Raw genomic sequence first — 26954 nt, forward strand, 5'->3', positions numbered from 1 at the left:
ATAACATGATTGTGAAGATTGCATGTGAAGGAATTACTGCAGTTCCCAGTACGTGGTGTGTACTATAAATATCATCATGATTTCATGATTTCATATTATTTAAACCTACCTAAGGTAGATTTAAAGCATTTGCTGCACAGACCATATTTTTAAAAGCAGTGATGTAATAATAGCATGATAGTCAGGTGAAGGTAAGGAATCTTAATAAAAATATTCTTCACAAAAGGAATTTGTGCTTCATCTTAGGTATTTGAGAGTCAGCGGGACGCAAATAATATTAAAAACAGGAGGGAAAAAGTGGCTTCGGGGTATATTCAAGTAAGAGAATAAAATCATAGCTGAGGTGTATCTGTCACAGAGTGATGACAAATGTTGAGGGAGGTATTTGAAACTCAAGGGTTGATCCAAAAAAAAGGTAGTATAACAGAAGCCAAATCCAAAGAAAAATATTACAATGAATATATTTGACATTATTATCAAACACAAAGAAAAGATGTTTTTTACTTCTGCCAGAGGAGGTTTTGAATGTTCAGAAGTGGTAGTGGTGATGTAGCCAAGTATTTGTGGAAGATCTCTAACTGAGTGCCCTACATGCATTCAGGTCAGCTTGCTGAAGCTGAGCTCCTCTCATCAGCACCTGCTCTTCCCTTTCTGCCTGTCTCATCTGATGTAGTGCCTCTCCCACATAGCTAGTCTCCTAACCAAAGAGCTGGGACAGCCATCCTTGACATTCCTCTATTCTCAGGCCCCCACATCAGTCAGTCATTAGGTTCTGTCAGTTTTACCTCCTAAATCTTTCTTTGTTCTCTCCTCTTGTGCCATTACTGCTTGCCTAATTCAGGCCCTACTTAACCTCTAAAGTACTAGACTCTGCCTGGTCTCACTGTTTCCAGTCTTTCCTGGGTCACATGCATTCTTCTCTGGGAGTTCGATCTGAATTCTCCAAAATTCAGATCTCATCATGGAATTCTTCATTTTAAAATTCCTCGGTATGGAGTTCCCATCGTGGCTCAGTGTGTTAAGAACCTGATACAGTGTCTGTGAGGATGTGGGTTTGATCCCTGGCCTCACTGAATGGGTTAATAAGGATTTGGCGTTGCCACAAGCTGCAGCATAGGTCACAGATGCAGCTCTGATCTTGCATGGCTGTGGTTGTGGTGTAGGCCAGCAGCCACAGCTCCAATTTGACTCCACCCAGGAATTTCCATATGCTGCAGGTATGGCTATAAAAAGAAAAAAAAATTTTTTTTCCAGTGGAATTCTGATCTGAGCAAGATGGAAAAGGTGTTTGTTTTTAATCTTCCCAAATTCCTTTAAAAAAAATACAAAGAGCAGCTAGGATAGCAAAAGGAAAAACTCACAGACAGCATCTTAATGATAGCAAGTAGAAGGGTACTTTCGGGAACTCCTCAAAAAGGAGTGTCAGGCCAGACAAGTAGCAGGGGCAAGGCCTGCACTGTAGCTCCATGAAAGGTAGCCACGGGAAGAAAAGGGTGGTCCTAAGAACCAGAAATCAGAAGGAAAGGGCTTCACTTGGGAAACTTAAGCAAATAAATCTGAGAACAACTGGTGAAATAGAGACGGCACCCTAGAGACTATAATTTCTAAACAAGTGGGAAAAAAAGACCTTAGAAACCCATTAAAGAACTTCAAGAAACACAGAGGGTGAAAGCCAGCATCTTACTTAGTGGATAAATATGTAGACATTTCAACTAAAGTCAGGACAAAACAGAGCTGCCCATGTTCTGCTGTACTACTTAATATCCTGCTGGAGGTACTGACCCAAGTAGTTAGATAAGAAAAAGCAGCAAGATACATAAAACTTGAAAAAAGTTATCTCTATCTTCAGTTGATGTGAAAATCAATCTGAAAATCCCAAAGAAATCAATGGAACAAGGGAAAGATTTAGTAAAGGAACAGGATATAAAATTAACATATAGAAATAATCAAAATGTAATGGAAGGGAAGGCACTGTTTAAAACTGGATGGTTGGGTGGATGGATGGTTGGATGGGTGGATGGATGGATCGATCTAGGTATGAACTTAAAAACTATATAAAACCTATATGATGGAGTTCCCGTCACGGCTCAGTGGTTAGCGAATCTGACTAGAAACCATGAGGTTGTGGGTTCGATCCCTGGCCTTGCTCAGTGGGTTAACGATCCGGCGTTGCCATGAGCTGTGGTGTAGGTTGCAGATGTGGCTCGGATCCCACGTTGCTGTGGCTCTGGTGTAGACCAGCGGCTACAGCTCTGATTAGACCCCTAGCCTGGGAACCTCCATATGCCGCTGGAGCGGCCCTAGAAATGGCAAAAAGACAAAAAAAAACAAACAAACCAAAAAAAACTATATAAAACCTATATGAGAAAAACTACAAAACATGCCTGAAAGACCTAGTTACATACCTTGTTCCTATTGAATATAAACAGTCAATGCAATAAAGACATAATTCTCCCTAAATTCATTGATAAGTTTAACTTAATCCCAATAAAATTACCTTCACATATTTTTCTGGGCTTAGATAAGTGGTAATTATAAAATTTATTTAGGAGTTCCTTTCATGGCTCAGCGGAAACAAATCCGACTAGGAAGCATGAGGTTGCAGTCTTCATTCCTGGCCTTCCTTGCTCAGTGGGTTAAGGATCCAGCATTGCCGTGAGCTATGGTGTAGGTCACAGATGCATCTTGGGTCTGGCGTGGCTGTGGCTGTGGCATAGGCTGGCGGTGACAGCTCAATAAGACCCCTAGCCTGGGAATCTCCATATGCTGAGGGTGCAGCCCTAAAAAGACAAAAAGACAAGAAAAAACAAAAAGAAATCCAGGAAGCTGTTGAAGACTACTATCAAAAGGACCTATCGAAAGAACCTGGGTGCCATCTTAAAGGAGCTCCCCCTATCCAAAGATGAGACCGATCGTTCAGAGAATAGATTTTGCAGTTGATTGAAACTAAAGGTTGTTAGAGAACCAATGTGTTATTTTGGAAATTCATCTATTTTTTTTCTGTACAAATTGTATTATTGCATAGTAACTAGCTAGTTGATGAGGGAAACTTCTTTATGGTAGAATCCAACTAATAAATGAATTATAGAATTAGAAAATCACTATTTTGTAACCTTCAATGAGATGGGTTTATGGTGATCATCTGTGGATGCTAAAATCAGGTGAAAGACTAATGGGCATTTTATAAAGGATGGATCAAGCTCCTAGGCCTGTTGGAACCCTCCCCCCCCCCGCCACCGCCGCCAATTCAGCACAGCTGCTGATTCTTTATCTATAGAATAATGCTACAGCTGGGGGTTTGACCCCCTTCTTCTTGTAGCTTGGGATTTGTGAGATGCTCTTTCACCTGGTTTTGCCGAAGATGTTTGTGGGCTTTTACTTTTAAAGTTTCTCTGTGCATTTTTAAGGAAATTTGATAGGGTTTTAAAAGCTGCCTTGATACAACTGCCTTGTTCCCGTTAAAGGCCACTCCATGAGGCTTTTCTTGTTCTTCCACTGAGCAGTTCTTGTTAAGGCCATCATAACCTCTCCTTGCCATCTCCAGTAGTCAGTTCCTAGTTCTTATTTTACGTGACCTCAGACTTCATACATCTAACCCAAAGGCTTGATTTCTCCAAGGTGCTCTTCCTGTATCTTCCTTGTCATTAAATGGTGATTAATATTCTCTAAGCTGCTCAGCATCATATTTGACCCCTTTCTTTCTCGCATACCCCACATTTAATTTACTAGTTCTCTTATATACCTTCCAAAAAGGAAATTAAGGAGGTAATTCCATTTATAATGGGATCAAAAAGAATGAAATACTTAAGAATAAACTTAACCAAGGAGGTAGAAGATTTATACACAGAAAGCTACAAAGTGTTGCTGAAAGAGAGAAATTAAAGATGAAAATAAATGGAAAGTCATACTGTGTTCATGTATTGGAAGACTTAATATTGTTAAGATGTCACTGGTACCAGTGTGATCTATAAATTCAGTGTGCTCCCTATCAAAATCCCAAGTTTTTTTTTTTTTTTTTTGCTGAGATATATCTTAAAATTCATATGGAATCTCAAGGGATCCAAATAGCCAAAACAATTTTGAAAAAGAAGAACAAAGGTAGAGGTCCCAAACTTTTTTTTTTTTTTTTTGGTCTCTTGTCTTTTTAGGGCCACACCCCTGGCATATGGAGGTTCCCAGGCTAGGGGTCTAATCGGAGCTGTTGCTGCCGGCCTCCGCCAGAGTCACAGCAACACAGGATCCGAGCCGCGTCTGTGACCTACATCACAGCTCATGGGAACGCCGTATCCTTAACCCACTGAGGGAAGCCAGAGATCGAACCCGCAACCTCATGGTTCCTAGTCGGATTCGTTTCCACTGCGCCACAATGAGAACTCCTCAAACTTTTTGATTTTATAGCTTGCTACAGAACTACACTAGTTAAAACAATATGGTGGGATTTCCCATTGTGGCTCAGTGGAATCAAATCTGACTAGCATCCATGAGGATGTGGGTTCCATCCCTGGCCGTGTTCAGTGGGTTAAGGGTTCAGTGTTGCTGTGAGCTGTGGTGTAGGTCGCAGATGCAGCTTGGATTTCTCATAGATGCAGCTATGGTGTAAGTGGGCAGCTGTAGCTCTCATTCGCCCCTTAGCCTGGGAACCTCCATATGCCATGGGTGCAGCCATAAAAAGACCCACCCACCCCCCAAAAAATGGTGCAGGCATAAAGACAGACAGACCAGTGGAATAGAATTGAGAACCCAGAAATAAACTCTCACATATATATTCAAATTATTTTTGGTAAGGCTGCCAAGACCATTCAATGAGGAACACAGTCTTTTCATGGTGCTGAAAAAACTGGATATCCACACTCAAAAAAATAAAAGTTGGAACCTTACTTTATTCCATATACAAAAATTAGCTTAAAATGGGTCACAGACCTTAACATAAGAGCTAAAACTAGAAAATAGAAAATACATCTAAAACGTAAGAGCTTATACCTGGATATGACACTAAAAGCACAAGTAATAAAAAATATATAAATAGGACTGTATCAAAATTCAAAGCTTCTGTGTATCAAAGGTGTAACAATAAATAGAATGAAAAGGTAACCCATAGAATGGGAAAAAAAACTTTTGCAAATCATGTATCTGAAAGGGGTTAATATCCAGAATATAAAAACAACTCCTACAAATCTATAACAACAACAACAACAAAATCCTGATTTTTAAAATAGGCGGAGGACTTTAAAAGGCATTTCTCCAAGGGAGATATACAAATGAGCCAATAAGATGGTCCCATCATGGCTTAGTGGTAGTGAACCCAAATAGCATCCATGAGTACTCAGGTTCGATCCCTGGCCTCACTCAGTGGGTTGAGGATCTGGCATTGCTGTGATTTGTGGTATAGGTAGGTTGCAGACGTAGCTCGGATCCTTCATTGCTGTGGATGTGCTGTAGGCTGGTGGCTACAGCTCCAATTTGACCCCTAGCCCGGGAACTTCCATATGCCAAGGGTATGGTCCTAAAAAGACAAAAAAAAAAAAAAAAAAAAAAGGCCAGTAATCTTATGAAAAGATGCTCAACATCACTAATCATTAGGGAATGCAAATGAAAACCACAGTGAGATACTGCTTTATAACCATGAAAGCTAATATCCAAAGAACAGAAATTAAAATGTTTCATGAATGAGGAGAAATTGGAACCTTTATACATTGCCAACAGGAATGTAAAATGGTGCAGCTACTATGAGAGATGATATAGCAATTCATCAAAATATTAAACATAAAAAATACCATATGATCCAGAATTTTCGCTTATGGATATATACCCAAAAGAATTGAACTCAATGAGATTTTTTTATATCCATGTTCAGTGGCAGCTTTACTCACAATAGCCAAAAGTGGAAGCAAGTCAGGTGTCCAACAGTAGATGAATATATAAAGAAAATGTGATATATACATACAATGGAGTAATATTCAGCCTTTAAAAGGAATAAAATTCTCAACATGATACCGTATAGATGAACCTTGAGAACATCATGCCAAGTGAAACAAACTAGTCACAAAAAGACAAATACTGTATGATTCCTCTTATATGAGGTACCCAGAGTAATCAGATTCAAAGATGGTAAAATGGTGGTTGCCAGGGACTCAGGGGTTGGAAGGAGAGAATGCTGTTTTAATGGGTGTAGTGTTTCAGTTTTGCAAGATGAAAGAGTTTTGGACATTTGATGCATAAAAGCTATGATTGTATTTAACAGTACTGAAGTGTACACTTAGAGATATTTAAGATGGTAAATCTTATGTGGTTTTAGCACAGTTCAGTTTTTTTAATTTGTAACAGTTATCTGTGTGAAGAAATATATTGTGGAGTTACAGAATACATAAAGTAAAATGGATGACAGCAATAGCGCAAAGGCTGAGAGGGAAGAAGTGAAGCAATACTATTGTAAGGCTGTTAGACTGAGATTAGACTAAGATAAGTTAAAGATGTATACTTAAATCCTAAAGTAACCACTAAAATAACACAATAAAGAATTACAGCTAAAGCCAACAAAGAAGGTAAATGGAATTGTAAATTAAAAAAAAAGCCCTCAATCCTAAAGAAAACAGAGAAAGCAAAAAAAGGGAATAAAGAACAGATAGAACAAATAGGAAAAAAAATACCAAAATGGTAAATATAAACATAATCATATCAGTAACCATATTAAAGTATGTAGTCTAAACACTCAATTTAAAGCAGAGATTAACAGATTGGGTTAAAAACAAGACCCAACAATATGCTGCCTGCAAGAAACTGACTTTAAATATAAAAATACGAATAGGTTAAAAGGATGAGGAAGGAGTTCCCGTCGTGGCGAAGCAGAAACGAATCTGAGTAGGAACCATGAGATTGCAGGTTTGTTGCCTGGCCTCACACAGTGGGTTGAGGATCCAGCGTTGCCATCAACTGTGGTGTAGGTCACAGAGGCGGCTTGGGTCCCGTGTTGCTGTGGCTCTGGCATAGGCCAGTGGCAACAGCTCTGATTGGACCCCTAGCCTGGGAACCTCCATATGCCGCGGGTGCAGCCCAAAAAGACAAAAAAAGAAAAAAAAAAAAAAAAGGATGAGGAAAGCTATACCATACCGACACAAATCAAAGTAAAGTTGAAATGGCTAATTAATATCAGAAGATTTCAGAACAAACCTGTTTATTGTCAGGGATAAAAGTCATTTCTTAATAATAGATGGTCAGTTCAAGAGGATGTTACACGAATCCCACTAGGAACCATGAGGTTGCAGGTTCGATCCCTGGCCTTGCTCATTGGTTTAAGGATCCGGTGTTGCCATGAGCTGTGTGTGGTGTAAGTTGCAGACACAGCTCAGATCCCTCGTTGTTGTGGCTCTGGTGTAGGCCAGCAACAGCTCCAATTAGACCCCTGGCCTGGGAACTCCATATGCTGCGGGAGCGGCCCTAGGAAAGGCAAAAAGACAAAAAAAAGAAAAAAGAAAAAAAAAAGTTACACGTAAACATCTGTGCACTTAATAACAAAGTTTTAAAATAGATAAAATGAAAGACAAACCTACAATTATAGTCAGAAATTTCATTACCCCCTCTCAGTAGTTGAAACAAGTAGACAGAAAATCATTGAGTATATAAAGGACTTGAACAGCATAATCAACTAATATGACCTGATTGATGTTTATAGAACAGTCCATCCAACAAAAGCAGAATAGATATTCCTTTGAAATGCACTCTGGGCCATAAAACAGTCTCAATAAATTTAAAAGGATTCAAATCATAGAAAGTATGTTCTCTGATCTCTTGGAATTAAATTAAAAATCAATAACAAAAAATCTCTGGAAAACCTTCAAATATATGGAAACTAACTTCTAAATAACACATGAGATACAAAATCAAACAGGAAATCAGAAGATCATCTGAACTGAAGGAAATTGAAAAACACAATATATCAAAATTTTGAAAATGCCACTAAAGCAATTTCTATGTTAGAGGAAGGCCTGAAATTAAAAGTACTAGCTTACACCTTAAGAAATTGGGCAAAGAAGTACATATTAAACCAAAGTAAGCAGAAAAATGGTAATGAGAAAGATCAGAGCAGTACCTGGTGAACTTTCTAGTTTTCTAACAGAAAAAGTGAAAATTTATTCTAAGAACTGGTTCTTTGAGAAAATCGATAAAATTAATAAGTCTCTGGCCAGACTGATCAAGAGGAAAAGAGAAGGCACAAATTAGCAATATCAGAAATGAGAGATGGAGTTCCGTTCCTCTCATGGCTCAGGGGAAACGAATCTGACTAGGATCCATGAGGACACAGGTTTGATTCCCTGGCCTTGCTCAGTGGGTTAAGGATCCGGTCTTGCTGTGAGCTGTGGTATAGGTCGCAGACGCCGCTCGAATCTGGCATTGCTGTGGATGTGGTGTAGGCTGGCGGCTATAGCTCTGATTGGACCCCTAGCCTGGGAAACTCCATATGCCATGAGTGTGGCCCTAAAATAGCAAAAAAGAGAAAAAAAGGAGAGAAACAAAATCACTACAGATTATAGGAATAATAAGGAAATTTTATGAACAAGTTTGTGCCACTAAATTTGACAACTTCTATGAAATGAAGTTTCACTGAATCTGTGAAAGACACTAATGACCAAAGCTCACTCAAGATGAATAGATAAATTAAATAGCCCTGTGTCAATCAGACAAACTGCACTTTAGTTTAAAACTTCCCCAAAAAGAAAACCCTATGTACATATGGTTTCTGGTGAGTTCTAATAAAAAAATTAAGGAAGAAGTAATTCTATACAAACTCCAGAAAATTAAAAAGACAGGAATACATCTCATTTCATCCTGATACCAAAACCAAACAAAAACAGAGAACTAACTGTAGACCAGAATCCCTTCTGAACTTTAGATTCAAAAATTCTAAACAGGAGTTCCCGTCGTGGCGCAGTGGTTAACGAATCCGACTAGGAACCATGAGGTTGCGGGTTCGGTCCCTGCCCTTGCTCAGTGGGTTAACGATCTGGCATTGCCGTGAGCTGTGGTGTAGGTTGCAGACGCGGCTCGGATCCCGCGTTGCTGTGGCTCTGGCGTAGGCCGGTGGCTACAGCTCCGATTCAACCCCTAGCCTGGGAACCTCCATATGCCGCGGGAGTGGCCCAAGAAATAGCAACAACAACAACAACAACAACAAAAAAGACCAAAAGACAAAAAAAAAAAAAAAAAAAAAAAAAAAACTAAACAAATTTTAATCATATCCAGCAATATATAAAAGAGGATAATTCATCATGACCAGGTGGCATTTATCCCAAGAATACAGGTTGATTTAACATTCAAAAATGAATCTATAATTTATCATATTAACAGGAAAATGGAAAACCACATGATCACAAACTTAGCAGGGTATCTGGGATGATGCAGGGTTGAGGGCAGAAGGGGTACACATGGCCCGGGGGGCAGCTGGCCAAGGGTAGGCTGACCTGCAGCATCCCTGGTCTCTCCAGCCCTTACCCAAGACTACCCTTGAGGACAGAGCCTCCCAGATGGCAGGCTCAGCATGTGGGAACCACCTCTCTGGTCCCTTCTTGAGCCCTGAGCCAAATGGAGGGCCTGTTTGGGAGAATGACAGGCTGGCAGTAACAATAGTCCATTCGTGAGCTGATCCCCACTATAGCCAGGAGCCAAGGGCCCAGGACAGAGCCAAACCCTTTGAGCTAAACCAAGATAAACACAATGCTGATGACAACGTAAAGATCATCTTCCTGAGGGACAGCACCACGGGTACATCCAAATTTATGGAGATTGCTCATAGATGGGTTTCAGCCACAGCAGCTGTCCATGTATACCCTAGACCCTGTATAAGCATATGGCCATGATGAAGGGTAAAGCCATCCTGGTGGACTTTTCAGACACAGGCCAGGTGCAGCTCCAGAAGACATACACCTCCTACCACAGGGTCCACCCCTGAATCACAGTACTTGATGTGCAGAGGAAAGTCATCTACGGGAACCTGAGCACCTTGGGAAATAGAGCTTTGGGAGTTCAGGCTGGACATCCTGTGTATCTGGTGGCCAATAAAATTGGTAAAGACATAAAAGCGGCTCAAAAAAGGTTCAGTTTTGTCTGGAACTTTTCCCTGCACTTTGTCTCAGCTGCTGAGGGTAGCAACATCACAGAGCTTTTCAACGATGCAGTTCAGTTAGCTGTGTCTTAAAACAAACCACCCTGCACACTTCATGAATGAGGTTTTGCAGGGACTTGAGAACTTTGATTTGGAGCAGAAGCATTGGGATATGTCCAACTAAGAAGTAGTGAGCAGTGTTAGAGCCCATTTCCTTCTTGAGTCAGAGAAGAAGTCTACTCTCCATGGCCAACTTGTTTGGGCAGAGAGGTGGACTTTCATAAAACACCTCCCTTCAGCAATGTTCCAACTCTGAACTGAGAAACTCTTCCAGGTCATCTTCCATTCTCCCTCCTGAAAACCCACCGATTCCATTTGCCTCCCCACCTCGTGGCCCTTGATACCTGACCCTCTCATAGTTGTCCCTCCCCTGTACTCAGAGACAGGGATGGGGTCAGCACCAGGAAGTGCCCTCCACAGAGGTAAGAGGTCCACACAGACCTTAAAGCAGAATCAAACATCAGTATTACAACACTCCCCCATGACCAGACAGGGAAGAGAATCAGGGAACATGCTTTGTGTGTCTTTTAAATAAATAAAAGTCTCTTAAATACACTGCAGGTGGAAATGTAAAATGGTACACTCACTTTGAAAAACTTTCGGAAGTTCCCATTGTGGCTCAGCATTTAACGAACCCAGCTAGTATTCATGAGGACGCTTTTGTTTGATCCCTGGCCTCAATGGTTAAGGATCTGGCTTTGCCGTGAGCTGTGGTGTAGGTCGAAGACATGAATCGTATATGGCATTGCTGTGGCTGTGGCGTAGGCCAGCGGCTACAGCTCCAATTCTACCCCTATCTTATGAACCTCCATATGCCATGGGTGTGATGAAAGAAAGAGAAAAACACTTTAGAAGTTTCTTAGGTCACACATGCCTACCGTATTAGCCAGCCTTCCCTACCTTGTAACCTTTTACCCCAGAAAGAAGGAAAATGTATGTTCTTAGAAGTACAGAATGTCGTTTTTAGCTTTATTAATTATAGCTCAAACTGGAAAACAAAACAAATGTCCCATCAACAGGGAAAAGAATATGTAAATTGTACATCTATACAGTGGGATTACTACATAGCATAAGAAATGAACTGTTAATGAATGCAACAACATGCTCTAATCTCAAGATAATTAGGCAGAGTGAAAGAAAGCATGCACAAATAGTGTATGTTGGAGTTCCTTCCCATTGTAGCTCAGCGGTAATGAACCCAGCTAGTATTCTTGAAGTTGTGGGTTTGATCCCTGGCCTCATTCAGTGGGTTAAGGATCTGGCTCTACCATGAACTGTGTGTGGTGTAGGTCATAGACACTTCTCATTTCTGCTATGGCTATGGTGTAGGCTGGCAGCCGTAGCTCCAATTCAGTCCCTAGCCTGGGAACTTCCACATGTCACTGGTGCGGCCCTAAAAAGAAAAAAAAAAACAGGGCATACTGTATCATTCCATTTATTTAAAACTCTGAAAAATACAGATTATAGTGGCAGAAAGTAGGTCATGGTATAAAATGGAAGGGTGGCAGGAAGAAGGGGTTAGGAAGAGATATGAGGAAATCTGGGGAGATGATACACTGTCTTGATTATTGTGATGGTTTTATGGGTCTAGTTGAAACATCAAGTTTTACACTTTATGCAGTTCAGTCAGTTTTATCTCCATAAGACTGTTTTTTAAACATATGTATTATATATATGATAGAGGGGACTCACAGATTACGAGACTTGAGAGACATAGCAACCAAATGTTCGAAGTTTGGACTTGGTATCCTGACTCAAGCAAGCCAACTATAAAAAGACGTTCTAGAGACAACTGGATCTGAGTATTAGCTTATGGTTGAGTATTAGATTATGTTGATTAATTATTATTAATTTTGTTAGGTAAGACAGTGACACCAAACAAAAACCCATATCTGCTGAACATAGTTCACTTTGGTTGACTTTATGGATGAAATCATACAATACCTGTGATGTGCTCTGAAATCCTCTAGCACAATAAAGAGGGGAGAATAGATGAGAATATAGGTAAAATGTTGATAATTAAAGCTCAATGATAAATACATTAGCAGTTCCTTTAATTCTGTTTTCTTTTGTGTACTTTAAAATTTCTCCTCAATTTTTGTTGTTTTTGTTTTATCCTCAGACTAGAATCCCAATGTCTCCCTTGTTTTAGCCCCCACCATTCTCCTTTAGCCTCATCATCTGCCTCCTGTCGCCACTTAGGATCTGGTTATGTGCAAGGTGACCATCTATCCCAGTGTGTCTGAGACGGTCTTGATTTGTACCTATTGTCCCGGTATAATTTTTAGCTGGGCCCTTTGACTCTCAAAGCATTCTAATTTGAACAATAAAATATATACTCACCCTTGTTATATCAAACTATAACTTCCTTCCCATGCCTGTGTTTCACACCTGTTTGTCTTCACTAGTCTGTGCCTTTGTCCAGAATCTCCCTTCCTACCCCGATACTTTCTTTAACTCCTTCCTACTCACCTTTCCAAGTCTTAGCTCAGGTATCATTTCTGCAAAAGCTTCCCTGACATTCCTCCTCTTCCCTGCCCCAGGCCCACCTACATTCATTTGTCCTCCTGCACTGCCATGCCACCTGGGCACGTGCTGATTAAAGTGGGTTTACTGATATGTTCTCCAGTTCAGTTAGCTTTTCAAGGTGTTAGGAGTGCACTGTCTTTTCATTTTTGGGTCCTTGGTATCTAACAATGCTGGCAGTGTCTGAAAAATGCTCAAAAAATTCCACCTTAGAAATTTCCTGACCTAACCCTCTCAGATAAATGAGGAAAAACTCAAGCCTTGAAAGATAAACACACCTTCCTGAGGTCAGGGAACATGGGAGGGACAGGGCACATGACTGCATCCCTTCGCCCCACGTGGTGATGTGATGAGAGATTTTAAGGAGCATTAGAGGTGTCCTTTCACTGTGATCTCATAGTGGTTATTCTTGGAGCAGAATGGGAAGGCTCTTAGAACAGTGACAGTAGCTTTGACATGTACAAGAACTAGATATTGATAATGCGGTAATGTTTCAAATGCTTATTAAATATAAAATGTAGTGGTGATTATGACACCCGGCTTTTTTTTGCTATGTACACTTATTCACTCTAGTGAATAAATCTTTGGGAAAACTGCCAGTTTTTCTAATTTTTTAATTGCTTTTTTAGAAACCTGTCACATAATATGACATAGGAGGTAATGTAAGATAATAGAGACTTCATATACCTAATTATTTTAAAATAAAGAACGTCATCTAGAGTACATCTTAAAAGTTATCACAAGAAGAGAAAATTTCTGTATGGTGATGGATGTTAACTAGACTTAACTGTGATCGTTTCAAAACATATACAAGTATTGAATCATGTTGTACACCCGAAACTAATATAATGTGTATATCAGTTTTACCTCAATTTAAAAATTTTAATAAAGTTCACTGAAATATCAAAAAATATATGTATATCAGCCAGAGATCTTGAACTAATGTCAGTTTTTCTTTGCAATTTTCATAGCGTCGTCTTGGAGATGCAGCCAAGAAAGCCATCAGCAAATTGACAACCAGAACAGTCAAAAAGGGTGATAAGGTACAGTAATGAAATCATTTTAACACTATAAAAGCAATAAAATATTTTGTTTTTCATTTGATGGGAGAGAACGTACCCTAACCATTTATGTCCCATTTGTTATATTTTTTCCATTATACTGATATTTTATTCTGATATCTTTCTTTTTATTAGAGTACAATTGATTTACAATGTGCCAATTCCTGCTGCACGGCAAAGTGACCCAGGCAAATTCATATACATACTCCTCCTCCCATACCAGCATTTATTAGATTATTCTTTTCCTCCTAGCATACTGCCTAATGCTTTACTTTAAACTAGCTTCTCTGTGAAATCTTTCTCTTAGTATACCTGTCATTTGGAGGCCTTCCATTCAGTTCTCTAATTTTCCTGGACTTTAAATGTTCTTGTCATTTTTGCCTTCACTATGGACTACTATGGTCTCCCTAGCTGTGGTGTTCATTTCCTTCTGCTAAAGCCTAGTGTACTTTGAGGAAGGGCTCTAAGTAGCCAGGAATATGCATTCTGAGACTTTGCCTCTCTCCTTTGTGTTTTAGTTCTTCACCAGTAAGCTAGAGAGCTGGAGACCCACATTTCAAGGGAGTGTTGGTTAACAAGGTGCTTCCTTATAAGCGGGCTAAGCAATTTGAAGAAGAGATTGTTAGGGTTGGGCCTGGTGGCTTTAAGGGAAGTGAATCAGAGAGGCTATCTATGGCTGAGACTGCTAACCTAAATTCTCTAGTCAGATCTCAAGTTATGAGAGAGCACTGCTTCTTCTTCTAAGGACCAAACAGCAACTTAATAAGAGACCCTATGTTCAATATATTCAAGGCTATCTAGAATGAAAAAATTGCATTCTGAAGGCATAAAACCAAAACTGTCTTCTGCCCCAAAACCAACTTTAAATTTATTTATTTATTTATTTATTTATTTTTGCTTTTTAGGGCCACCCCCATGGCATATGGAAGGGGTCAAATTGGAGCTGTAGCCACTGGCCACAGCCACAGCAATGCCAAATCCTAGCCCTGTCTGCGACCTACACTACAGCTCACGGCAGTGCTGGATCCTTAACCCACTGGGCGAGGCCAGGATTGAACCTGCAACCTCACGGTTACTAGTCGGATTTGTTTCCACTGCGCCACAATGGGAACTCCCCAACTCTGATTTTTTTTTTTTTTTTTTTTTTTTTTTTTTTGTCTTTTTGCTATTTCTTTGGGCCACTCCCGCGGCATATTGAGGTTCCCAGGCTAGGGGTCCAATCGGAGCTGTAGCCACCGGCCTATGCCAGAGCCACCGCAAAGCAGGATCCCAGCCGCGTCTGCAACCTACACCACAGCTCACGGCAACGCCCGATCGTTAACCCACTGAGCAAGGGCAGGGACCGAACCCGCAACCTCATGGTTCCTAGTCGGATTCGTTAACCACTGCACCACGACGGGAACTCCCCAACTCTGATTTTTTAACAGAGAGCTCTAGAAGGATAATTACAGATGATTCTCCATCCTCTTAAGTTTTACTGCTTTCTTGACTCGACTCATTTTTATTCCCACTGCCTTGACACCCCACATCTAGTTTTCCTTGACACAACTCCAGAAGGTGGAGACATTTTCAGTGAACTTCATGGTACCTGAAAGAAAAAAGAAAAAACACTTGCATGTTAATATGCACGTTATGTTAAATGTAAGGATCATTACAACAGCTGCACTTTAACCCCTGAGGAGTGGTCACTCCATATAAATACTTTTTTGACCTTATGGCCTTCAGCTGCAACATTAATTTGAACTTCCCTGGAGCTGGTCTAACCTACCCATCCTACTTTGTCCCCTACATTAAGACAAAATTATCTTTCCTTATTAAAACCAACTCCTGGAGTTCCCGTCGTGGCGCAGTGGTTAACGAATCCGACTAGGAACCATGAGGTTGCGGGTTCGGTCCCTGCCCTTGCTCAGTGGGTTAACGATCCAGCGTTGCCGTGAGCTGTGGTGTAGGTTGCAGACTCGGCTCGGATCCCACGTTGCTGTGGCTCTGGCGTAGGCCGGTGGCTACAGCTCCGATTGGACCCCTAGCCTGGGAACCTCCATATGCCTCAGGAGCGGCCCAAGAAATAGCAGCAACAACAACAACAACAACAACAACAAAAATAAATAAATAAATAAATAAATAAATAATAAAACCAACTCCTCGTCTTATTTTGTACCTCCTACATGTGTAAAGAATTGTCCCACTGAGTTTCAGTCAAAGGGGTAGTGACCCAGCAGATGGTCTCACCTTTCCTGTATTAGGTGGTAGTGCCCTGTTTTATGACAGCTCAGAGATCCCTTCCCTGGCCCCAAGGAGGATGAAAATCAGTTATCCTGCATGACCAGACACTTGGCTGACTCTTCCTGACCCCTAGCAGATACCTGCTAGATAAAGACCTAGCAGAATTGAGTCCATGACTATTCTCTGTCCCAAATCTGTGACCAAATGCACAGCTCCCATCCTTGGGGCAACCTAGATGACAGTCTTTTAGGGATTCATCCTTTTCTCTGCCTGCACTTAGCTGTGTGGCCAGGTGAGCCTCCTGATGAGGACCCAGTGAAACCTCTTCAGAACAGAGGAGTGATGCAGCAGTAGTGAGCAGAAGATAAGGGGACAGTCCAAGGTGATAGCTGGTTTGGAAAAAAAAATAGTACTCTGACTTCTAAGACATTTCACAGATAGAATTAGTATTAATTGTTACACCAGGAGTTCCCATCGTGGCGCAGTGGTTAACAAACCCGACTAGGAACCATGAGGTTGCGGGTTTGGTCCCTGCCCTTGCTCAGTGGGTTAACGATCCGGCGTTGCCGTGAGCTGTGGTGTAGGTTGCAGACGCGGCTCGGATCCCGCCTTGCTGTGGCTCTGGCGTAGGCTGGCAGCTACAGCTCCGATTGGACCCCTAGCCTGGGAACCTCCATATGCCACGGGAGCGGCCCAAAGAAATAGCAAAAAGACAAATAAATAAATAAATAATTGTTACACCATAGTTTAAAAAGCAGAATAGATTGGCTTAGATATAATTTGAGTTGATATAGTTAATAAACAAATGGAAACATAGTACATTTTTCTATAACCTTTCACCTTATAATCATTGTTTACCACAGGAAGAATCTTGGCTGGATTGTACTCCTTGGTTTAGGTACTTTTAGCTTCAGCATATGACTTTTGTTCCTGTGCTTTTCATTTCAGGAAACAGACCCAGACTTTGATCACTGTGCAGTCTGCATAGAGAGCTATAAGCAGAATGATGTTGTCCGGATTCTCCCCTGCAAGTATGTCGACTTTCTTTGTTTAAAAAAGAATGATAGTAATGTGATTTGTAAGTCTCCCTTTCAGAGTGGGTGTCCACTTGCTTTTGAGAGCCACCTCGCCCACGGCTTTTCTGGCATCAGAGGCCTGGCTGCACGCTGCACATAATGGTAAGCTGTGCTGCCTCAGCAGGAACTGACTATAGAGCCTTCTCTGTTATGAGAAACACAGAGGCACATCTCCAGGAACATCAGTAGCCTGAATGCATTAAGATCAAGAATTTTTATTTCTGCAACTTCTGTGGATTTCAGAACTAGCCACTGCTCCTCTCCTTCTTGAATCAGAGTACATCACTAGGCCTTCCAGTGATGCCTCAGTGGTGTCCAGTGGGCACTGGGACTTGGATGAAGTCTCTCTTGAACCTAGGCTGTGTAGAGTGGGGAGGACTGATAGATGCACCACGGCGGGCACTCTGCTCTGAGACGTTTCCATCTACTCTCCTATAAGGTGGGCAGTGTTTCTCTCCCCATTGTCCAATGAAGGGGGCTGAAGGTAGCAGTAGAGCTGCCAGGTCACACAACTCAGGGAGCCAAGATCAAGTTCTGCTCTTTACATAGGGCCACATCTATGGGCAAAAGAAGGGTGTTCTCCTGTTCTCTGGTGCCCTAAAAAGAGCAGAGGTTCTTTACCAGCGTCTGGGTTTCTCCCATGGTGCTGTCTCAAGCTAGGGAGTGTGGATTATTAAGATACACAATTCTGAGCACTGATTGGAAAAATACGAAGTCATGTACTGAGAAGCCTAAAATCAAAGATTCTTCCTCTTCCTTCTCCCCTCTCCTTTAAAACACACCCATACAACACCTATCATCTAATAATACAGAACATGTGAATGAATAAAGTAATTAGGAGTAGTTGTCTCCATGAAGCTACTTGTATTAGTTTACTTTTTCACAAAGTTATATATTTTGAGACTAGAAAGATCTAGTTTTTTTAAATCAGAATTTAAAAATAATTCCGTATCTGAAACAGGAAACCAAGATTCTGGAACTTAAGTCATTTTGCTCACATATAAAGGGGAATCTATAAAACTAAATATAAGCTCTCTTACAGAAAATTAAAATATATAATTATGTTTTTCCAGTCTAAAGACGTGAGGCTAAAGATAATATACAAATACAGTTGACCCTTAAACAACAGGGTTTTGCTGTGCCCACCACTTATGTGTGGATTTTTTTTTTCAATACTAAATAGTGTAGTGCTACATGAGCAAAGGTTGGTTAAATGTGCAGGTGTAGAACCTTGAATATGGAGGGCTGACTATGAAGTTATGTGGATTTTCAACTGCATGAGTGTCAGTAGCCCTAACCACCCTCCCACATTGTTCAAGGGTCAACTGTACTAATCAGGAAAAAGACCAGTAGGACACATTATAAAGCATAATCAGCAAGCATAATCTCGCTTTTTAAAAGTGTTTTTACCTGGACAGATTTCTTTTGACACTGGAATAGCCAGGAAGAAGCCAAGTCTTTCCAAATTCTCTGTCTTCCTGTCTCAGTCCAGGGTTCCTTGGAACCATCTGGAGCCTAAGAGTAAAGGCTTCCAAAAGCATTAATGGTTATTAGGTGATGCTGGCTCACTTGCTCCATATTCTCCCCATGCATTGTCTTTTCTAGAGTTTCATTCTTGGTTTGTTTTTTGTTTTTTGGTTTTGTTTTTTTTTTTTTTTTGCCCTTTAGGGCTGCACCCGCAGCACATGGAGGTTCACAGGCTATGGGTCTAATTGGAGCTACAGCTGCTGGCCTACACCATAGCCACAGCAGCGCCAGATCCAAGCCAAGTCTGTGACCTACACCGCAGCTCATGGCAATGCTGGATCCTTAACCCACTGAGTGAGGCCAGGGATCAAACCCACAACCTCATGGTTCCTAGTTGGATTCATTTCTGCTGCACCACAGTGGGAACTCCCAGAGTTTCATTCTTAATTCTCTTTTTTCCTTCCAAAAGTCAGAATCAGTGGGGAGCTTTCAGAAATACATCCTGAGGGGTGCCCTGGGCATGTTTTTTTTAATTAAGTACCCAAGTGACTGATGCTGCAAGGCTATGCCCTCTGTTGGAAGTCTAGAGCTTCGCTTGATCTCAGCCATTTCTATGGCTGCACCTGCCACCAGAGGAGTGGGCTCAATCTTTGTGTTTGTGGTCTGCTTTTGAGTATTAGAATTTGGCAAACTTAACAGCATTTCTTTGTACCTGTAGTTAGGACACTGCTTCTTAGTTGTCTTGTATTCCCAGATCCTTGTCTGGACTCTACATGCCTACTTCCCTGACTTTCCCTTTTGCTCTGGGGCAGGTGTAGCTTTCTCTGTTGCACAGCATGCTCAGCAGAATATTTCACCTCACTGAAATGGTGCTAACAGTATGGTTCTCAAGTGCAGTAAAAACTAACTTTGCACACTGAGCAACATTTTGTATGACCGAAGTTGACGGTTTTTGGCCTAGAGCAGGATCTTTCAATATTTCGGACCAAATCATTCCGGGCGGGGGGAGCTGCCTGTGCATTGGGATTATTTAGCAGTATCCTCAGCTCCACTCCCTAGATACCAGTAGCACCCCCACACACAGTTGTGACAACCACACATCTCCAGTTGAGAACTACTGATCTAGAGGAGGATGACTATACACAGATATTCATCTGTCCTCCAAATCTTCTCCAAGCCTTTGTTTTCCAGTCGATTCCTTTCAAATACCTTTGTGGGCACCCTTGGCATATGGAAGGTCCCAAGCTGGAAATTGAATTGGAGCTGCAGCTGCCGACCTACGCACAGCCATAGCAACTTAGGATCCAAGCCATATCTGCAACCTATGGCAGTGCTTGAACCCTGACCCACTGAGCGAGGCCAGAGATCAAACCTGCATCTTCATGAATATTAGTGGGATTTATTTCTGCTGAGCTACAACAGGCACTCCCTCAAGTACCTTTTTTAAAAAATTCTTATTATAGTTGATTTACAACATTCTGTCAGTTTCTGCTGTAAAGTGACACAGTTATATATATACACATACATTCTTTTTCTCACGTTATCCTCCATCATGCTCCATCACAAGTGATGAGATATGGTTCCCTGTGCCAAACAGCAGGATCTCATTGCTTATCTACTCCAAACGCAATAGTTTGCATCTACTAAGTCCAAACTCCCTGTTCATCCCACTCCCTCTCTCTCCACCTTGGCAACCACAAGTCTGGTCTCCATGTCCATGAGTTTGTTTCTTTTCTGTAGATAGGTTCATTTGTGCCATGTATTAGATTCCAGATAAGTGGTATCATATGGTACTGGTCTTTCTCTTTCTGACTTACTTCATTTAACTTGAGAGTCTCAAGTTCGATCCATGTTGCTGCAAATGGCATTTTGCTTCTTCTTGTGACTGAGTAGTATTCCATTGTGTATGTGTCCTCTCAAGTACCTTTAAATTAACTCTTGCTTTGTGCTGCTGCTTAGTTTATTTCTTCTGCCTCAGATACTCAGCCCTTACTCTTTCATCTGTAGGTCTTTAAAACCGAGCCAGGTGTGACTCTGCTGTGTCTTCCTCTAGCTCTGGTTGCCAGACAGCTCTGGTACCTCCCTGCCTCCCATGAGACCAGCCCTCCAGCTGGTCCTGGAGCGCAGCCCAGAGCCCTGCTCTTTCCCTGACAGGCTCTGCCTACTCAAGCAGCGCATCCAGATGCATTCCTTCTTCATAAACACCATCACTCACCCCTTTACTACGACTCTCATCAGATAACTTCACCATCAACTTCACAGAGAAAATAATAGTTGAAATTCTCCCAGCCTGCTGACCCCAAGCCTTCACATGTGCCTGCCTCCACAGCCACCCTTGCAGCTTTCCCTCCTGTCAGGAGGAGAGGACAGGCTCCTTGGTTCTGATGTGCTCTTTCAACACCTTCCCTTTCTCAAGGACCTTGCTCTGTTGATTGCTCCCTTCAGTTTTTGGTTTCCCATCTCTACCCACAAGCCATTCATCATGCTCCAGCATTTTCTATCCAGTTTTCATAACTCTTTTAAACTCACTGCAAAGCAACACCACCCTACAGCTTCTCCCCTTCACAGCCAGGCTCTGGAAAGGATCTGCACTCCCTGTCTCTTCCTCTCCTGAGTAAGGGAAGAAGAAAAGCCCAGGTGCCTTTGTGTCTGTCTGTCCTTCCTTTTAACAAGCCTATCTGCAGACTGAACGAAGACGTTCTATAAATAACACTCTCATGGGTTGCTGGCTTTTTGTCATATGACCTTTACTTTTCATCTTCTGTCGTGTTAATTTACTGTGGACAGATGGCAGTTGGCATTGCTTTGGGACCTCCTACTTGTGTCAGTTGATTACAGTTGATCATCCTTTGAATGTTAGCCAACAAGTCTTAGAAGCTGGAAAACTGGCACCTTATTTAGACCTCTCTTATTGAAAGGTCAGCCACAAATTTTTTTAGTAGTTAAAAATACTTTTCAGAAGTAGAGCGCTGCAGCTTAGATAAAGGTATGTCCAGGATGCCACTTTGGGAGCCAAAATGGGTCAGTCATCTGGCTGCTGGCAGAAGCATTACTGTGATGCCCCCTCCACAGAGGAGGGGCCCTGTTTAAACAGCATCTGCTGCCAGTCCTAGCTCGGGGGAAAGAGTTCTTGTCTCTGACCTTTAATAATCCTGGATCCTTTTATATTTGCCAGGTTCTTGCACGGCACCAAGAGGCTGCAGAGCTGTGAAAACTCACCTTCAGTGTAGACTCCTCACCCTGCCCCCCGCCGTTGTTCTGATCACTCTAGTTTATGGCATGTGTGGGAAGTAGGAGAGTGGGAAGGCATCATATTTCAGTATTATTGGTCTTGTTCCTTTTGTGTTCTATCCATTTCACATTCTGTATCCCAGTGTATCTCTTAGAGGAATAAAGGACTTTTGTTGAAGCTCTGATATGCTTGTCGTTTTCATGTTCCACTGTTCCTCAACACAGGATCTGCTTTCCATCCTCGTATACCACTCAGCCCTAAATATGTTGGGCTCTTTTCTGCTTTATGTGCATTTTTATTATTTGAGTCTTTTATAACAGTGAGAGGGGCTTCTTTTCAAGGTCTGGAAGCCCCAGGTGGCACCTTCTGAGGTACCTGGGGATGCCTGTGGTTCGTCTGCAAGCTTGTAAAAGGTCACTCTGGTGCTGGGCCTGCAGAGCCCTGAGGCACACTCAGTGTTCTGACCATGTAGCAGGTTGTTGTGTGAAATGTTGATGTTAGGTACTTTGCCTGAATGTATGTTTAATGATATCCTTCATCTTCACATCCTTCGTGCTTTTTCTACATTTTTCATTGCTCCAAACAGCCTCACAAGGTAGATGGCACTCAACCTTCCCCACCGCATCCCACCCCTATACTGTTCAGATGAGGCAGCTGAGAATCAGAAAGTGCATTTTGTCAAGGCCCAGACAGTTGTAGCAGCAGAAGTTTGCTCAGGAAGCCGGCAGGCCATATGGAGCTTGGCAAAACGGTAGGACTGAGGAGATAGAGGCAAGCAGTAAAGAGAATGTGATGGAGTAAAGAAGCAAGAGCAGCTCTGCACCACAATTTCACCCATGGCCTGAAGCAGTGGTGGGCTTGTGTCAGAAGGGCCAGTGGTGAAGAGGAAAGTTGTTAGGTTTTGTTTTCAGAAGAGAGAGATGTGCTATGGGAATTAGCCTGACAGTCTCCAGGCCAGGTGCAGGGGCTGGCCCAAAAAGATAGGGTGGCCAGAGGAGGGGGCAGCTCGCTGGCTCTCCTCACAGGCGGGCTGGGGGTAGTGGGAAAGCCATGGGGTGGCAGATGGTGAAAAGGGAAAGTTTTGGGGGAGGGTTTAGAAAAGAAAGTATTTCTTTTGGATTTTGGATTTTAAGGAAAGGAGGCTTTCTCTCTCATTTTATCCCTAGAGAACCATTTAGCCTTTGTTTTCCTTCATTACAGTGCCCCACAGCAGGAAGCTGGGCACTTTCTTTTAGTCAGCAAACCTACAAGGAAACAATTAAGAACCCCAACATAAAAGAAATCTGTATAACTAAAGTTTAAGGAACAGATAAATAGAGAACATTCAACTTACGCAGTTTTAAAAATGAAATATGGGGAGTTCCCGTTGTGGCACAGTGGAAACGAATCTGACTGGGAACCATGAAGTTGCGGGTTCGATCCCTGGCCTCTCTCAGTGGGTTAAGGATCCGGCATTGCCATGAGCTGTGGTGTGGGTCGCAGACACGGCTTGGATCTGGCATTGCTGTGGTTGTGGCATAGGCCAGTGGCTGTAGCTCCAATTCAGCCCCTGGTCTGGGAACCTCCTTATGCCGCAGGTAGCCCTGAAAAACAAAAAGAAGGAAAAAAAGAAAAAAGAAATATGGGATTATACCATTTTGTTCTTCCTGAATAACCAGTAATGGGAAAGAAAGGCAAGACAGTAAGGAAAGGAAAGAGCAAAAATGCTGTTAAGAATGGGAAGGCAAGAGCCAAACTTTACTGCCATGCCATTACTGCTGGCTTAAATCAGCATCTCCACAAACAGCTGGTTGAAGTAAGCTGTCCCACGCCAGAGCAGCCACAGCAGAGATCACTTAACCCTTTCTCTTCTGTCACCTGTCAACTGGCCAAAGTCCATCGTCCACTCTGCATAGAACTGGCTTAGAGTACCTTCCTGGCCACCCATCCCTACCCAACACTGACCAAACCCTCAGTGGTCCATGGGTTTCCCCAAAACAAATGCCAGATGTTAAGCAGATGTGCTCTCGTAAGGCAGAGGATCTGTCATTTATGTCAAACCTAAAGGATTCTGTGTCTTCAAAAAGGACTGAAGGCCTTGTTCTAGTCTTTGTTAGACCACAGCCAACCCTGGCATGGTTCACAGTGGCTGGGGTGTAAACCCATCTCTGAGAACAGCCCTTCAGTGGAACTCCGGGGTCAGGACCTTCGTCTCCCTTTTGGAATATGCTCAGACTTGGGTGTGAGGAACAGGTAACAGACGTGACAGTACCTGATGTGTACTCAATGGGTTTAGGTCTTGCCTGTGATTTGGTGACTTTCACCCCTTATGTAAAAACAATCAGGTTTAAATAAAAGCCTTCAGGGATGATGAGGTTCTGGTTTATTGCATTATCTGCAAGTTTCAGACTAGATTGATATATTTAGTTGTCAAGATCATTGTACCCAAAGAAATGGGTACAAAGCCACCAAGTGACAGTGGGTGGGCAGGATGTATTGTTTGGGGTGGTGAAGCTATGAACATAAATGTTTCTTCCAAATACCAATTAAAACAATTTTCTGAATCTCTTTAAAAAAAGTCAAAACTGCATTTTAAAACTGGTATATATAACTACTTATATGCTCTGTATAAATTATAGATCAACAAATTAAAAGGCATACTGTGGCCCAATTTGGTATCTTTCTCAAAATTTCTTTTATCTTTTCCCAAGACTGATTATAGCTCCTTCAAAGGTGCCCAGAACAGCTGTCCTGGCGTCTGCCCCTGTTCCTGCTCAGCCAGGACTCAGGCTTTGTGTGGCCTCATTTCAGCTTCTCAGAGCTGCCTGGGGGAGGTGCTTAAGCTTGAGAAATGATTTTGACAGCACCCTCATAATCTTTTCTCCCCCCCAAAGGGCACAGGCTCCTTTTTTAAGAATGCAAACCCTCTGTGACTTATTTCCAGTCACAAGGATGTTACTTTCTACTCTCCTGGATAAGAGAAAATCACCCATCCTCCTCTCCCTCTAGCCAAAAACTGCTAAATGTTACCTGAGTCTTAAGCGTAGTTCATCCCTAAAAATAGTCCCAACCACCGTGTAACTTTACAAACATTTAACGTGGGTTGTTTACAAGTCTTTTTTTTTTTTTTTGGATTTTCTAGGGCCACACCTGCAGCATATGGAGGTTCCCAGGCTAGGGGTTGAATCCCAGCTGTAGCCACTAGCCTACACCACAGCCACAGCAACGTGGAATCCGAGCCCTGTCTGCAACCTACACCACAGCTCACGGCAACACCAGATCCTTAACCCACTGAGCAAGGCCAGGGATCGAACCCAAAACCTTGTGGTTCCTAGTCAGATTTGTTTCCGCTGCACCACAATGCGAAGTCCCATTATCTTCATTCTTAATAAATGTCCTAATTTCTTCAAATCTTTGAAACATGGTGGGATAAAAAAACTGAACAGACATTTTGGTTATTAGTTCTCATTATAAGGTGCTATCAACATGTAAAATTGAGTTCAAGAGGTTTTCTGCCAGCCCTATTTTAATACATCCCCAATATTTGTCTCTTGGAACCTGCAAACATGTCCTCAAGGGGGAGAAACTAACTAACTAAAAATTCCATTTCTTTGCATCTTGGCCTAAGAGTTTTTCATTATATAATTTGTGATTATAATTCTCCTTTTTTTATAGGCATGTTTTCCACAAATCCTGTGTTGATCCCTGGCTTAGTGAACATTGTACCTGTCCTATGTGCAAACTTAATATCTTGAAGGCCCTGGGAATTGTGGTATGTTTCCTATTTTGTTAATACTTTTGTGTAGTATCATCTCTAAGCACAACATAACATAGCACAGGTGGATGGTTAAAAGTCTCACAAGAAAACATTGGCTTTCTTTGCATATAGCCTTATTAGTCCAACAATGCCTTTTTTTTCCTCACATCACTTAAAATCCAGCCCACCTCGGAGACCTCCCAGAAGAGCAGGTGGAGAAGAGTCTACTTTAAAGCATGTTCCTATTGGGTAGCAGGTGTGTGATGAAGAACTGAGGTAGAGAGAAGGAAGTGATTTCCTCCATTCTAATTTCCTTTTTTTTTTAATTTTTTTTTTATTTTCCCTTTTACAGAATAGAGTATATACTTCTAACTCTGGCCCAAAGTAATTTTTTCTGTATTCAGCATGATATAAAACTATGTCATCACTTACATTCCTTCTTCTTGAATCTGGTTTTGCTCCCCTGGGCATTGGTAATTCCAGACAGTCAAGACGAGTGGTGCCAGCCCTGGGCAGACCCAAGACAGCCTGGCAGGGGCTTTGGTCAGGTGCTGGCTGTACAGAGCCTTTCAGCCCTGGCCAGGCAAGTCAGTGCTGACCAACTGAGGACCTTGGAGACTTCCTTCAGTTCCTCCCTTAAGGGAAGTATATATATCCAGGATGATTGCTTTTTAGAGGAAAATGAAATACTTTCTGGTCTCAAAAAAGAGTGAATGAATAATCTCCTTATTCATTATTCAAAATAAAGCAAAAACTTAATTTTGACCCAGGAGATGAATTCCTCATGTTAGCTTTGCAGATCTAAATGGTCCTATTTGAAATATGTCATCAGGTGACAACGTAAGTGCAATCCAGTCCAGCATCTATCCTGCATCTCCAGAGATCATGTCAGTTTAACACAGGGTTTCTCCACCCCTGCACCACTGACACTTTGGACTAGAAGATTCCTTCCTAGGATAAGGGCCATCCTTTACACTGTCTCACAGTGTCCCTGGCCTTTCATAGCTGCTTTTGAGTTGCTAGGGCTTTGGCCCACAGCAGCCCTGTACCTCTCCTTCAGGATTAGGAGCTTCAGTTTTGAAACAGATAGTTTTCCTAGAGTTGAAAAGGCTTTTCAGTGTTGATCTGCTCTTAGTTATATACTGTACTTATGTTTAAAGGTAGAAGGTATTTTAAAACTGACAACCAGACAGGGCATTACAGAGAGGAGTTAATAGGATGAAAGGGGTATTTTTTGTTACCGGCATTAACATACAAGCCAGAGTTGTTCACTGTACTGTTTGTCAGCTTTATTATAATGGTAATGAACCCCTCTGCCTGAGAGCCATGTCCACAAATAGTTGTCATTTCTTTAGAAAGATGAAGTATCCAATTTTCTCAGCTCTGCAGTGGATTTTGATCTTCCTTTGTACCATCCTCTGGAGGAAACCATCCATTTCTTTTAAAGAAAAACTCTTGGATGAGAGTGGACAGTGTA

At 41.9% G+C, this 26954-nt stretch overlaps 1 protein-coding gene and 1 long non-coding RNA gene across 5 annotated transcripts in view; both read left to right on the forward strand.

Annotated features, from left to right (window-relative positions):
• RNF130 (ring finger protein 130) overlaps positions 1-26954 on the forward strand; it is a 154318-nt gene that overhangs the window by 79362 nt on the left and 48002 nt on the right. For all 4 annotated transcript variants that reach the window (XM_021084321.1, XM_021084322.1, XM_021084320.1 and 1 more), the window contains exons 4-6: positions 13654-13725; positions 16915-16997; positions 25396-25492. In XM_021084321.1, the coding sequence (XP_020939980.1) occupies positions 13654-13725; positions 16915-16997; positions 25396-25492 (252 nt within the window). The remainder of the gene's footprint in view (positions 1-13653; positions 13726-16914; positions 16998-25395; positions 25493-26954) is intronic.
• On the forward strand, positions 17004-21925 carry LOC102166382. Its single transcript, XR_298111.2, has 2 exons — positions 17004-17144; positions 21685-21925. It is a non-coding gene; the product is annotated as an uncharacterized LOC102166382 (long non-coding RNA).

This window comes from Sus scrofa, chromosome 2 (assembly GCF_000003025.6).
Source record: "Sus scrofa isolate TJ Tabasco breed Duroc chromosome 2, Sscrofa11.1, whole genome shotgun sequence".
NCBI classification, from domain to species: Eukaryota; Metazoa; Chordata; class Mammalia; order Artiodactyla; family Suidae; genus Sus; species Sus scrofa.